General features: G+C 34.3%; 1 protein-coding gene across 4 annotated transcripts in view; it reads right to left on the reverse strand.

Moving 5' to 3' along the window:
* Positions 1-12,326: 12,326 nt before the first annotated feature.
* The window catches only part of LOC127836826 (uncharacterized), a 195,695-nt gene continuing 193,400 nt past the window's right edge, over positions 12,327-14,621 (reverse strand). For all 4 annotated transcript variants that reach the window (XM_052363433.1, XM_052363432.1, XM_052363431.1 and 1 more), the window contains 3 exons: positions 14,430-14,588; positions 13,860-13,944; positions 12,327-13,096 (listed from right to left, as the gene is read on the reverse strand). In XM_052363433.1, coding sequence (XP_052219393.1) covers positions 13,023-13,096; positions 13,860-13,944; positions 14,430-14,588 — 318 coding nt within the window. In that variant the 3' untranslated portion in view covers positions 12,327-13,022. The remainder of the gene's footprint in view (positions 13,097-13,859; positions 13,945-14,429; positions 14,589-14,621) is intronic.

The following is a 14,621-nucleotide window of genomic DNA, read 5'->3' on the forward strand; positions in this document are numbered from 1 at the left end:
GTGTAACGAAATAGCAGACATCACACGGCGTCTCTGATTCTACGCTGTTTGCCAAGGCCGATAATGAATGGAAATGCACAAACTCAGTAACTGGCAAGCATATATGCATTAGTAGGTTGTTTCGTGATTATTTAGAAACGACTACATAATTCTTTTGGTTCAGCCAGTGCAACTAAACAGAAATAAGTATAAAAAGTTTCTACACCTGACAACAATGTGCCAACTTAATACAAGGTAAGTTGTTTACATTATTTAAAATATTGCAAGCTTACAGTATACAACAATAAACAGCCGGTACAATGTAATGTCATCATTTTAATTTTAATAAGCCCGTGGTTAATTACCCTTTTAAATCTTATGGATCAATGCATCTCTAACACCTTCAATTGACTTGTTCGTGAAAAATATACACCCTCAGTGCATGTTATCCCATACACCATCACTCACTTACTAAGGCTCGATTGATCATTCTCGGCTCGGGTACTACTTACCGGTACATGTACCCCGGGTACTCTTAATTTTACTTACATGTACCCTGGGTACGGTAAATAAACTTTAACATACCCACAAATATTAGATTGTATCCGAGTTGTATATCCGCCAAAAATCCGATGTCGTTAAACATGCTACCGATTAACGTAAAACAATATTGTTTACCTTAAACAAACTTCTCTTTTAAAAAATCTGCATCAACATGCTTTTTAGTATGAGTGTTGAGAGGACGCCGTAGGAATAAGCAAGTAATCAAGAATACGTCTCTGTTTCTGCTTTTATTTCCTTCATGTATAATGACGATAAGGATTGACGACTAACATCGACGACAATGATCACAAGCATTTAAGACTAACACTGACAACAAGCATTGGCGACTAGATGTAACATTGACGATTCTCTACAATAAATGAAATTAACAGTAATAAATGAATAATAAGATTATAGTACAACAGATATGCTTTTCAAAGTATAATATAATAGCATACACTCATTAGAATAAGATGTTTCATAAATAACATTTTGAAACATTTTCAATAAATATAGAAATATCTTAAACAATATTTATTACACAGCATTAATTAATTGTTAAAACATTATATAAATACCGAATATGGTGTTCCCCATTTAACGGACCTTGGTAACCAAATAATGTTTCTTTAAAAAAATCTATGACGGTAAAAAGTGAACGTGCGATGTCGCGGAAAATATTATACTTGACGACGTCATACAATGACGCGACTTTAAACAATTTAAGATTTAAAATTAAATCACATTATTGATTTTAACAATGAGTTTTGATAATATAAATGCCATTTAACAGAAAATTGACATAAATGTAAACATAATTAATTTTTACAAAATAGCCTACAACAACAGATTTAGTGTTAAAATTCCCACGTACGTTTTAGTATATTTACCGTACCCAGGGTACGAGCCTTACTTACTGTATTATTATTATATCTCACTGACTACAAGGTACCTTTACCTTGTTGTGTTTATCAACCTGGAATTTATGTAAAATCCGGCTAATTAGTAACAAATGTGATACACTGAGATAAAGATATTGCCTTAGTCCTTATGTATTTGAGGCTGTTTCCATAAATTATTAAGAAGTAACTTTTTACAGCTTTAAAGATTTTTTTAAAAATAAATAACTCAGAAAAAAGTTTATCAATTACAGAATAATTATTGATTTTATATAAAATGGCTCCTTTGTAATGTTTAAATGCTACAATTTTCAATCGACCAGTAATGACCAGTATTGACCGGTTTTAACCAGGTATTGACCGCCGGCCCGGTCAATACTCAATTGACCGGTCAATATGCCAACCCTGCATTGAAGCCTAATATGCATTTATCTATTATTATTTGGGCACAAATAATTTTACTGTGTGAAGACCCTACATAAAAATGCTGATTTTTTTCTTACTTGGTACCTGGCGACACACATTTTCAAGTCTATTTCATTAAATTTGGCATAGATATTTATAAAAATGGCATCGTATGAACCAGTAGTCATAGTATAAGCAACATTGAAGCCTAATATGCATTCATCTATTATTAATTGGGCACAAATAATTTTACTGTGTGAAGACCCTACATAAAAATGCTGATTTTTTTCTTACTTGGTACCTGGCGACACACATTTTCAAGTCTTTTTCATTAAATTTGGCATAGATATTTAAAAAAATGGCATCGTATGAACCAGTAGTCATAGTATAAGCAACATTGAAGCCTAATATGCATTCATCTACATGTATTATTATTTGGGCACAAACAATTTTACCATGTGAAGATCCTACATAAAAATGCTGATTTTTTTCTTATTTGGTACCTGGCGACACACATTTTCAAGTCTATTTCATTAAATTTGGCATAGATATTTATAAAACTGGCATCGTATGAACCAGTAGTCATAGTATAAGCAACATTGAAGCCTAATATGCATTCATCTATTATAATTTGGGCACAAATAATTTTACCGTGTGAAGACCCTACATTAAAATGCTGATTTTTTCGTACTTGGTACCTGGCGACACACATTTTCAAGTCTATTTCATTAAATTTGGCATAGATATTTTTAAAAATGGCATTGTATGAACCAGTAGTCATAGTATAAGCAACATTGAAGCCTAATATGCATTCATCTGTTATTATTTTTGGCACAAATAATTTTACCATGTGAAGACTCTACATAAAAATGCTGATTTTTTTCTTACTTGGTACCTGGCGACACACATTTTTAATTCTATTTCATTAAATTTGGCATAGATATTTTTAAAAATGGCATTGTATGAACATATCGTCATAGTATAAGCAACATTGAAGCCTAATATGCATTCATCTATTATTATTTGGGAACAAATAATTTTACCGTGTGAAGACCCTACATAAAAATGCGGATTTTTTTCTTATTTGGTACCTGGCAAATCACATTTTCAAGTCTATTTCATTAAATTTGGCATAGATATTTATAAAAATGGTATCGTATGAACCATTAGTCATAGTATAAGCAACATTGAAGCCTAATATGCATTCATCTATTCTTATTTGGGCACAAATAATTTTACTGTGTGAAGACCCTACATAAAAATGCTGATTTTTTTCTTACTTGGTACCTGGCTACACACATTTTCAAGTCTATTTCATTAAATTTGGCATAGATATTTATAAAACTGGCATCGTATGAACCAGTAGTCATAGTATAAGCAACATTGAAGCCTAATATGCATTCATCTATTATAATTTGGGCACAAATAATTTTACCGTGTGAAGACCCTACATAAAAATGCTGATTTTTTCGTACTTGGTACCTGGCGACACACATTTTCAAGTCTATTTCATTAAATTTGGCATAGATATTTTTAAAAATGGCATTGTATGAACCAGTAGTCATAGTATAAGCAACATTGAAGCCTAATATGCATTCATCTGTTATTATTTTTGGCACAAATAATTTTACCATGTGAAGACTCTACATAAAAATGCTGATTTTTTTCTTACTTGGTACCTGGCGACACACATTTTTAATTCTATTTCATTAAATTTGGCATAGATATTTTTAAAAATGGCATTGTATGAACATATCGTCATAGTATAAGCAACATTGAAGCCTAATATGCATTCATCTATTATTATTTGGGAACAAATAATTTTACCGTGTGAAGACCCTACATAAAAATGCGGATTTTTTTCTTACTTGGTACCTGGCAAATCACATTTTCAAGTCTATTTCATTAAATTTGGCATAGATATTTATAAAAATGGTATCGTATGAACCATTTGTCATAGTATAAGCAACATTGAAGCCTAATATGCATTCATCTATTCTTATTTGGGCACAAATAATTTTACTGTGTGAAGACCCTACATAAAAATGCTGATTTTTTTCTTACTTGGTACCTGGCTACACACATTTTCAAGTCTATTTCATTAAATTTGGCATAGATATTTATAAAATTGGCATCGTATGAACCAGTTGTCATAGTATAAGCAACATTGAAGCCTAATATGCATTCATCTATTATTACTTGGGCACAAATAATTTTACTGTGTGAAGACCCTATATAAAAATGCTGATTTTTTTCTTATTTGGTACCTGGTGACACACATTTTCAAGTCTATTTCATTAAATTTGGCATAGATATTTATAAAAATGGCATCGTATGAACCAGTAGTCATAGTATAAGCAACATTGAATCCTAATATGCATTCATCTATTATTATTTGTGCACAAATAATTTAACCGTGTGAAGACCCTAGATAAAAATGCTGATTTTTTTCTTACTTGGTACCTGGCGACACACATTTTCATGTCTATTTCATTAAATTTGGCATAGATATTTATAAAAATGGCATCGTATGAACCAGTAGTCATAGTATAAGCAACATTGAAGCCTAATATGCATTCATCTATTATTATTTTGGGCACAAATAATTTTACCGTGTGATGACCCTACATAAAAATGCTGATTTTTTTCGTACTTGGTATCTTGCGACACACATTTTCAAGTCATTTTCATTAAATTTGGCATATACATGTATATTAATAAAAATGACATTGTATGAACATGTCGTCATAGTATTAGCAGAGAAGCATAATACTCATTCATCCATTATAATTTGGGCTCATACAATTTTACCGTGTTAGCACCATATATCAAGTTGCAGATTTTTTAAATATTCGCCACATACCCAAAGGCATTTTCATTAATATCTCAGAAAAATAGACCTATATATTAATACACATGGCATCTAAAGAACATTTTATCATAGTTAAACATGGTTTCCAGCCAACCTGGAAATCAGGGAAAACCTGGAAAAAGACTTTCACTTTCACTAACGCCCAGTACAAATATATGGACAGAATGATTTTTTCACTTACCGGTATGTGGGTGTATGTTGGCTCCACTTCACAAGATACAGTCATTGTAGTTTAATTGAAAAACGCATCTTACAATGTGAGATGAGTTCTGGGTTCAAGCCCCAGCAGTGCCCTATCATGTGTGATATACAGAGCCATTATGATTAAATATACACAGTTATCTTTTTAAACAATACAATTAAATATAAGGAATAATGTTAAAGGGGCATTGCTGCTTAGCCATTTTTGGGATTGTATTGTGATTTTTGGCCAAATTTGACACTGAATAACAGGGTTTATATACATCCCAAGCATAAATGCTTCTAAATTTGTAAAAAAACCAAGTCGAAGTGTGCAGAATATTAAAAATTTGCAACTTTCTGATGTCTAAAGGTCATTAAATGCCACTCAAAGTTTACATTTTTTGTACAAAATGACCCATTTTGTGCTGTCCATTATTGGTTAATGTTTTACGCTGTCAGGTCCAAAAACGCTCATTCTGTAGCTTGTTTGGACTATAATCTATAATGTGGCCAAGTTTCAGCAGATTCGACCCAGTGGTTCTGATTTTATACGCCGTGCCTAGCTTTTATAAGTCCACTACCGGTTTCACCGGAGGGGATTTATGGTTTGTGCTCTGTGTGTCCGTCAGTCAGTCAGTCAGTCAGTCAGTCTGTCACACTTTTCTGAATCCTGCGATAACTTTAAAAGTTCTTAATATTTTTTCATGAAACTTGAAACATGGATAGATGGCAATAAGGACATTATGCACGTGATTTCATTTTGTTCCTACGTCAAAAATTCTGGTTTCTATGGCAATATATAAAAAAATAAAATAAATTCTGACAATGGTGGAGCCGGTAGGGGAAAAATTTGCTTCACAATAGTCTTGTTGAGTATTACTCACTGACTTATGCATATGCGCTCGGCTGTTTTCGGAGAATACCTAAAGTATTGTCATAGCCAGCTCATCGTGTCGTATCGTGTCTTTTCGCCGTCCGGCGTCCGCCATGCTAAAACCTTAACATTGACCCATTGTACCCACAATTTTCGTACCCACATTTTTTTTCGTAACCAAAATGTTCGTACCCACATTTGTTTAGTACCCAAAATTTGTGTTCCCACATTTTCTTACCCAAAATTTTCGAACCCACATTTTTTTAGTTCCCACTCATTCCATCCCGCGAAACCCTTAAGGTGTCGCAACTCTAGTAAACTGCTCCGGTTCATTTGAACAGCAGTAATGTAGAGTACATGACGTAGCGTGTGACGAAGAAGAAAGTTTATCGCGTTCATAAACTCATTTGAATGAAGTGATAGAATGGCATAAGGGTCTTTATTTAACTATGCTAAAATAATTATTAAAGACCCTAGATGCAAAATCGTCAATTATTAAGTTAAATAGTTATTAGATGGATTTTAAAGGATAATTAAAGGTAAGATACTAGTTCTTACGTGTTTTGATTTTTGTTTGTACTTTTGTCGTTCCCTGTTCTCGGGGAAATGATTTTAACATGGGCGCCATTGATGCATCGGATCACACACGGCATACCCATAACATTTTATAAAAAACACGTTCTGCGCGTCCTTAAATTCGTCGTCCGAAGTCGGAAAACGTATTGCCCTGTATATTTTGTCAAATGAAGTGTCAGTCGCTGCAATTGTCTGTTTACTCGTCAAAATTGTCAAGGTCTTCGATAGCTAAAAAAACTTCAGCGTACAGTTTATTTAGTATTGACAGACCTGTACAAAGTCGCGCCAGTCAAAAATTATAAAAAGCGACATTTAAAGTTATGGTAGCCAGAACAAGGTCGTCGATGGTGTACATGTATGTTGACATCGACAGCATTTTGTCAGGAGCAATCGCCGCCATATTGGATTTTGATCATTTTCTTTCGAAAATAAAATGAATTTTATTTATTTATACGCGGTCGTAATGTGTTAAAACTCGCATACTGCGTAAAATTGAATGCAGGCATATGGTGATATTTTTACTTGTTTTACAGTTTGTGTGTGAATTTTTTAAAGACTATTTTGCGTACCAGAACAAATACATGTATATCACTACGCATGGTTGCATTTGTTAGATTTTAAGCGCTTTTATGACTGAATTAAAATTATTGTTAAGGTTATTAGATCTATTTATGTTAAATGTCACGTTGAAAAAATCAAATGGGATAAATAGAATACTAGGATTAGCGTTGAATACAGAGAAGTTTATGGTGCTCGGCTCGAACACCGAAAGCGCTCGCCAAGGCTCGCGCTTCCGGCGTTCTAAGCCTCGCAACATAAACTTCTCTGTATTCAACGCTAACCTAGTATTCTCTATACGTAGTTCACATCGTGTGACGTCATTTCTGTGACGAAACACATTAGTTTTATTTAAACTCTCTGGAATGTATTAAGGACATGACCGGCGTGGCGTTTTTTAACAGTAAACTATTTGTTTAAAACATCGAGCGAATGCAAAACGTATTGCGTAGTGTGTGTTTATCATGCATAAATGGAAAAATTTCGATAGGAATACAATAAAATAGTGTGGTTTAAACTATGTTTCGATAAGGACATGGACGAATAGAAGTGGACGTGCATATCGTTTTAACGTTTTTGTTATAAACATTGGATTAAAGTTGTCAACTGAATTGTTATAAACATTGGATTAACAATGCCATTCAGGTAAGCGTGTCGGAAACCTGTGTCTTCTCCGGTTTGACAAATGTTTGCACGGTAATTTACATAAACTGTGTTCAAACGCGTCTTAAATAAACTATGGCGTACCGTTTTAGTCATTGTTTTGTAAGTTTTAATATAAAAGCAAAAAAAAAACAATTTTTAACTGTTTGCGTAAGTTGTTGTATATAATAAAATGATTATTACGCTAGTCAATTGTTCAAAGAGTTTGTATAAGTCTCGTGGCTTGCGCTTTTTCGCATCACACTCGAGGCTCCGCCTCTCCTGTGATACGTCATCACACAAGCAACTCGACTGATACAAACGCTTGGAACAATTGACTAGCGTAATATTCCGTATATACTTTGAAAGATCAATTCATTCTGGGAGCCGAAATTTTGTGATTTCGCTACGAGTTAAGGCGAGATATAGAGCGAATAGTAATACGAAATAAATAAATAATCATTTTCTTTATGTTATGGTTGTAAAGTGAGCTTCATTTAAAAAATAATAAAAGTAATAAAAGGAATACATCGGCGAAAAATACCTGTGTCGGCATTGACGTCGCCATATTGATCGTCGTCACGTCGTTACCCACTCTGCAGCATATTTCAGGAGGATAAGGCAAAACTATGATTGATTGAGTGTTCGCAAGCATTTGATATTTTTACTAAAGCGGTGGACAAGTTTTTCACCTTTAATAACCAGTTTGGAACTCGACCGAGTGTATATTGAAACACAAGTTTTAGGAATGGTTTTGCAAATATGTTATCTACAAAGATCACAGGGCACAAGGTAAATGATGAAGGTTGAGGACGCACAATGGACAAGAGTTCATCACGGGAGCTCATCGTGAGTTCCATGTGCTCATGCGATCTTAAACCTTCCCTGCCCCCAGGCATCTATATTTAATAACCATCCATAACCGTTTTTGAACTCGGCGTAGGAACAAAAAAAACACTGAGAACGTTTCATCATCTCTGCATGCGCGAAAACAACGTTGACTCTTCGAGTGGTCACGAGGTTGTAACGAGTCGGGAACAAAGAAAACTATCACTTATACAAAGGACCGCAACCATTTTTGATCACTGCTTCGACATCATTAAAAATGTTCTTAGGATTTTTTTGTGGCAAGAAAAGTGCCTTACAGTGTTCGCAAGTTTCACTAAGAGCCAAACATAGAAACCTACCCGCCCCATGTTTTTCGACGGACGGTAACCATTTTTCGATAGACACGCATCTACGATATTGTTAACGTCGTTGCCCTTGTTAAGATGCACGAAAAATGAGAAATAAACACGCTTTCGATAGTTGTTACAACTTCTTTTATTAAGCAAAAGGGCGTGTAAAATTATGGACTTTCCGTTAAGCAAACAAGGATTAAGCGTAAATCTCCGTCCTGAGTAGAATTTGTGAGTTAGTTGCAATGCCATGTATGCTCGGTATTTAGGTATTTACGGTGAGTAGCAGTAAGGCGTAAAATAAACAATTGAGTCGCGTTGTAAGAAAACTGGGCTTAATGCATGTGCGTAAAGTGTCATACCAGATTAGCCTGTGCAGTCCGCTTAAATTTTCGCTAAGAAGAGACTTCATATAAACAAAAAATGTGATAAAAGCGTAAAGTGTCGTCCCTGATTAGCCTGTGTGGACTGCACAGGCTAATATGGGATGACACTTTACGCACATGCATTATGCCTAGTTTTCTCAGAACATGACTCAATTGTTTGTTTCCTCAAACACGACTCGGCCTGTTTTTCGTTACTCTTTTTTGGGTGATCCATGTTTACTTTCGATCAATGTTGCTAAATTTGATCATATTAACTAAATTAACTATTATGTTTGCGACATTTTGTGCGCTATTCCATCATATTAGCTAAATAAACTTTAAATTGACAAAACTAATTTTTTTAAAGAATGAAAATAAAAGACGAATTCATATTCCTTTTAACATGGCGAATCGTAGAAATCCATAACAAAAAAGTTAATCCGACCTACCTACAATAATTGTATTGGCGATGTGGAAACTTATGATATTTTCTATGTGGCCTTATGTCTAATAAATTACAAACTAAGCAGGTAACGACTTAAACGAAAAGGGAAACAGATTACATAAATTGTCTGCTGTTTGGAGCTCACTTTCTGTCATTTATTATTTAAAACAAATTCCCATGACCTTATAGTAACATAGAGAGGTAAACAGACTCATTGACCCACTTGCTTAAAAAACCTAACCCGTTGATTAAATAAAGCATTTTTTGCGATAACCTGGAGAAAAGGTGTATTTCTAAGACAGCGTTCAAAATTAGCTACGAAGTTTTAAAGCATGAATGGTCCAGATTTGGCTTCTTAGATTTGCTTCTTCCCATGTTCTGGTCGAAGACAAATAAAGGCAAGTTTTTTCCCTCCCATTGCTTCCAAACGTTTTTGTATACTCAAAACTACATTTTGGTGTATATAAATTACCATATCTATGTGCAGATATCTCACATGACGTAACCATCAACCGGTTATATTTTTGTTTGTCATGTATTACAGCATATGTGGAATGATGGGCATATTTCTTTTTTCCTGAATAAAGCATAAACACATAAGCCACGCTCTGTGAAAAGGGGGTTTAATGCATGTGCCTAAAGTGTCGTCCCAGATTAGCCTGTGCAGTCAACACAGTCTAATCAGGGATGACACTTTCCGCTTTTATGATATTTTCTGTTTAAAGAAAGTCTCTTCATAGCAAAAATCCAGTTTAGGCGGAAAGTGTTGTCCCTGATTAGCCTGTGCGGACTGCACAGGCTAATCTGGGGCGACACTTTACAAACATGCATTTAACCCCTTTTTCACAGAACACGGTTCATATCTATTTGTAATGGTGATGGCACATTTTTTATTCCATGGTGTTTTATGTTTATATACTGCGTATGACCGGCATTGTCGAATATTTCTTATAGTATGCATTTGTTAGAAAATACAGTTTATCACATTTTTCAAGAACCGAAAATCTGTGAAAACACAAGTCACTTTAACATTTAAATATGTGCAGAACACAGCTGTACGTGTCCAAAAATGAGTTCTTCAGAGAATCAGTCTGGTTTTTACTTCATTTATCCAAGACGTTTAAATGAAAACTGTCAGACAAAGATGTCAGTAATAAAGTTTAAACTTAAACAAGGGCTGTCTCCATAGGATGACATATATCCTCTATCAACGCTTTGATATAAGTTATGAGCATTTTTCGAAACCTAAACGCGGAAACTAAGTTCAAGGTCAAGGTCCCAGGGGTCAACATTTTTGTTCGTATGGAAAGGCCTTGTCCATATACACATGCATACCAAATATGAAGGTTACATCTGAAGCGACATAGAAGTTATGAGCATTTTTCGAAACATAAACGCAAAGTGTGACGGGCAGACAGACAGATAGACAGTGCGATCACTATATGCCCTCCTTTGGGGGCATAAAAAGTTGGTAGCTTGTAGATAACTTGTGAATAAAGAAAGCACAAACTATCTTAAACAATGTTTGCTCTTTATTGTGAAAACTATATACATGTGTTAATTATTAATTTACAAACAGAACTTGTCCTGTACAAAATAGTCTTGAAAACAGAAGATGATGTGGTTCACTTGTAATGATAATCAATTCAAAAAATAGTTACACTTAAAAGTTCGTAAAGCATCACTAGGTCTATAAAGAACTAAATCAAATCACAAAATAATCAACATAGAAGACGTTCATGACAAATCTACTTATTTAAAACTAAAAGACACCTTCACAATAATATATCTGGCAGACATGAAATTTTTGATACGGTCATTGTATTTGATATTTCATTGAACACAACTTTCTGTACAATGTTGATAATGAGCAACTACCAGTCCATAGGCCAGACACTGAGCAATTGATAAGAAAATGACCCCCTTTAGACCACAATCTTATAATGTAATAACACACATATACCTACTTTGATTATCAGCACTGGAGACACATTTAACATGAGCATGTTATATATATAATATATTCAGTCTGGTTGAAAATTACCCACTTACGATCACAATCAAATAACGTAATAAAACATATATACCTGTTTTATTATCATAGCTGAAAACACATTTAACATTAGCATGTTATATACATCACATATAGTTTTGTTGAATGTAACACACACATACCTATATTGATTATCAGAACTGGAAGCACAATAAACCTGAGCATGTCATATAATATATAGACTACCTTTTGATTCAAGAACTAACTCAAGGGCATTGGTACAGATGATAGCATTTCATTATGTATTAAGGTCACGGTGAAGTTTTGTACTACAAAAAGTATGTATTTTCAAAAATGATACAAACTTATATGAGTTAGTGTGGGTAAAAAGTACTGTTTAGTGATCCAGCAATGAGACAATTCTTAACATGTATTTACAGTACCTCCTTCACAATGTCACATGACTGATGTAACCTAAGTGCTTAGAAACTTGCAAGTATGCTTAAGTTTATAAAACATTTATTATATGATAAGATGTATTTTATTATAGAAAAAAATAGGCAAATACATGACAGTTATCAATGGAAGAACATAAATTATGTGAAAATATGTATTTTACAATAGACATAAAGACAGCAAATACTTGACAATAAACAATGAAAGATCATAAATTATATGTATAATTTAACTATGTATAATGTACACAAAGTCTGCAGCCACATAACAACATACCAAGGCAGTAGAATGTGAACGCTTCATTGAACATCAGACACAAACAAACAAAAAATATTTTTTAAATTAGTAGCACCTTTAAGGCATAGTGTTAAGTAAATTATTTAATTGAATGTACAAATATGAAACCATTCTGGCTTTAGGCCTACATTTAGGAACAACTTGTAAACAATGCATACAAAAGTCTTGTATGTTAATCATTATTTTCATTGCATTAGAAGAAAAAAAATGTTTCTAATAACCAGCCCTACCCTTACATTTTATGCTTGACCCAATTTTTTATAATACCAGGTTTGTCTTATTAAATTGGGAATCTTAAAAAAGTTAACAATAATTTCTCTAAATAGTTGAGATACAAGTTCCACTGAACCCAATAAACATGTTCCCGTCATTTTAACATTGACACGCACACTATATACAGTTCTTGTTTGCATCCCCAAGTTCGATTCTTGCCTAAAGTCCAATTAGTTCTAGTGAAAGTCAGTTGATGCATTCTATATTTCCATGAGCCAAACTCTAGGAAAACAAGGCTTAGTGCATGTGTGTTTAGTGTCCTTATGGATTAGCCTATGCAGTCTGCACAGGCTAATCAGGGACGACACTTACTGTTTTATGGCAGTTTTTGTTTACGTAAAATCTCTTCTTCACAAAAATCCAGTTAGGCAGAAAGTGTTGTCCCTCATTAACCTGTGCTGACTTCACAGGCTAATCAGGGACAACACTTTACCCACATTCATTAAGCCCGGTTTTCCCAGAACATATTGGCTCAGGTGTTTCATTATCTCGGACTTCCAGGCATCTGTCTCTGCAAGTTGTACTTTGCCCTCGTCACCACATCCAGAGTGCTTTCCACTGAAAATTACAAGAAACATATATATAAGCTTCATATGATGCTCATTAGTACAAACTTTAGTTGATCTGTGGAAAGCTGTACAAAACTGCTAATGTCTTTTTGTTTGTTTCAATAATGTATAGCATGATTTTAGGTTTTGTATAAAATATAGCTTATCCAAGGAACTTGTTTGGAATAAAAAATATAATTCAAGGTAATTTACTCTTCATTACATTTTGTTATTAATTTCATTAAAATAATTTTAATATATTTATTAATATTACTGCTTTATTTTTCAAAAACTTTGCCATTTACAATATTAGCCCTTTTTTCTGCTTAGTAGCAAAGTGAAAATGGCTTTACGCAACCAGCATAAAATCAGAACAGCCTGCGAGTAACTGGCAGCCTGATCAGATTTTAAGTTTTTAGGTTCTCATCAGTATCTTAGGATTAAAATAAAAGCTTAAAAACGTGGATCTAATAAGAAAGGTCTTTATTTTCTCAGACACTACAAATACATCAAAGTGCATATCTCATTTGTAAAGGCTTAACCCTTTACCACTTAAATACCTATTGTGACGCATTTGTAGTTCCTTAAAAAGTCAAATTTAATCAAAGACCATTGAACTTTTAACGGCTTAATTTCCAACCCTTAGATACTGATGAGCAGCAAACAGCATAGAACCTGAACAGACTGCAAGTTACTCGCAGGCTGTTCTGGTTTTATGCTGGTTGCAAAAGCCATTTTCACTTTGTTTCTTATGGGGTAAAGAGTTCACTCACATGATCTGCAGATTTGGTCCTCCTGTCCGGCATTCGACTCGTACTTCTTCCTCAGCATTCCAAGCTCATTTTTCAGGTAGGCCACCTGTAAATAAAATGAAATTAGTGGTGCTGTGGGAATTTGGGGCTTAATGCATGTGCATAAAGTGTTGTCCCAGATTAGCCTGTGCAGTTGGCACAGGATAATCACGGATGACACTTTCCACCTAAACTGATTTAAGAAAAGATATCCTTTAAACCGAAAATATAAATTACATGCAGAAAGTTTCATCCCTGATTAGCCTGTGCAGTCTGCAGAGGCTAATATAGACACTACGCAAATGCATTAAGCCCCGTTTTCCTATGGAAAATGGGGTTTTATGCATGTGCATAAAGTGTCATTCCAGATAAGCCTGTACAGTCCCTGCACAGAGATGACACTTTTCCGCCTTAACTAGATTTCCACTTTGAAGAGACTGCCTTTAAACGAAAAATACAATAAAGCACAGGCTAATCTGGGACAAAGCTTTATGCACATGCATAGAGCTCGGAACTTCCTAGAGTGAGGCTCAAATTCAAAATTGCCAGTACCTGATCCAATAACTTCTGGTTGACAAATTCACCGTGCTGGTTTGGGGCTGGCAGTTCGCTGGTCCAGAAGAACCCAATGGCTGTCTGTTGAGAGTCCACGCAGATGTTGAGATTCTGCATCGCAAACGCCAGCTCTTTCAGTACAGAGTACTCGAGACTCTAAAATAGAGTTAGACTTCTGATTTACCACAC

Source organism: Dreissena polymorpha, chromosome 7 (assembly GCF_020536995.1).
Source record: "Dreissena polymorpha isolate Duluth1 chromosome 7, UMN_Dpol_1.0, whole genome shotgun sequence".
Taxonomy (NCBI): domain Eukaryota; kingdom Metazoa; phylum Mollusca; class Bivalvia; order Myida; family Dreissenidae; genus Dreissena; species Dreissena polymorpha.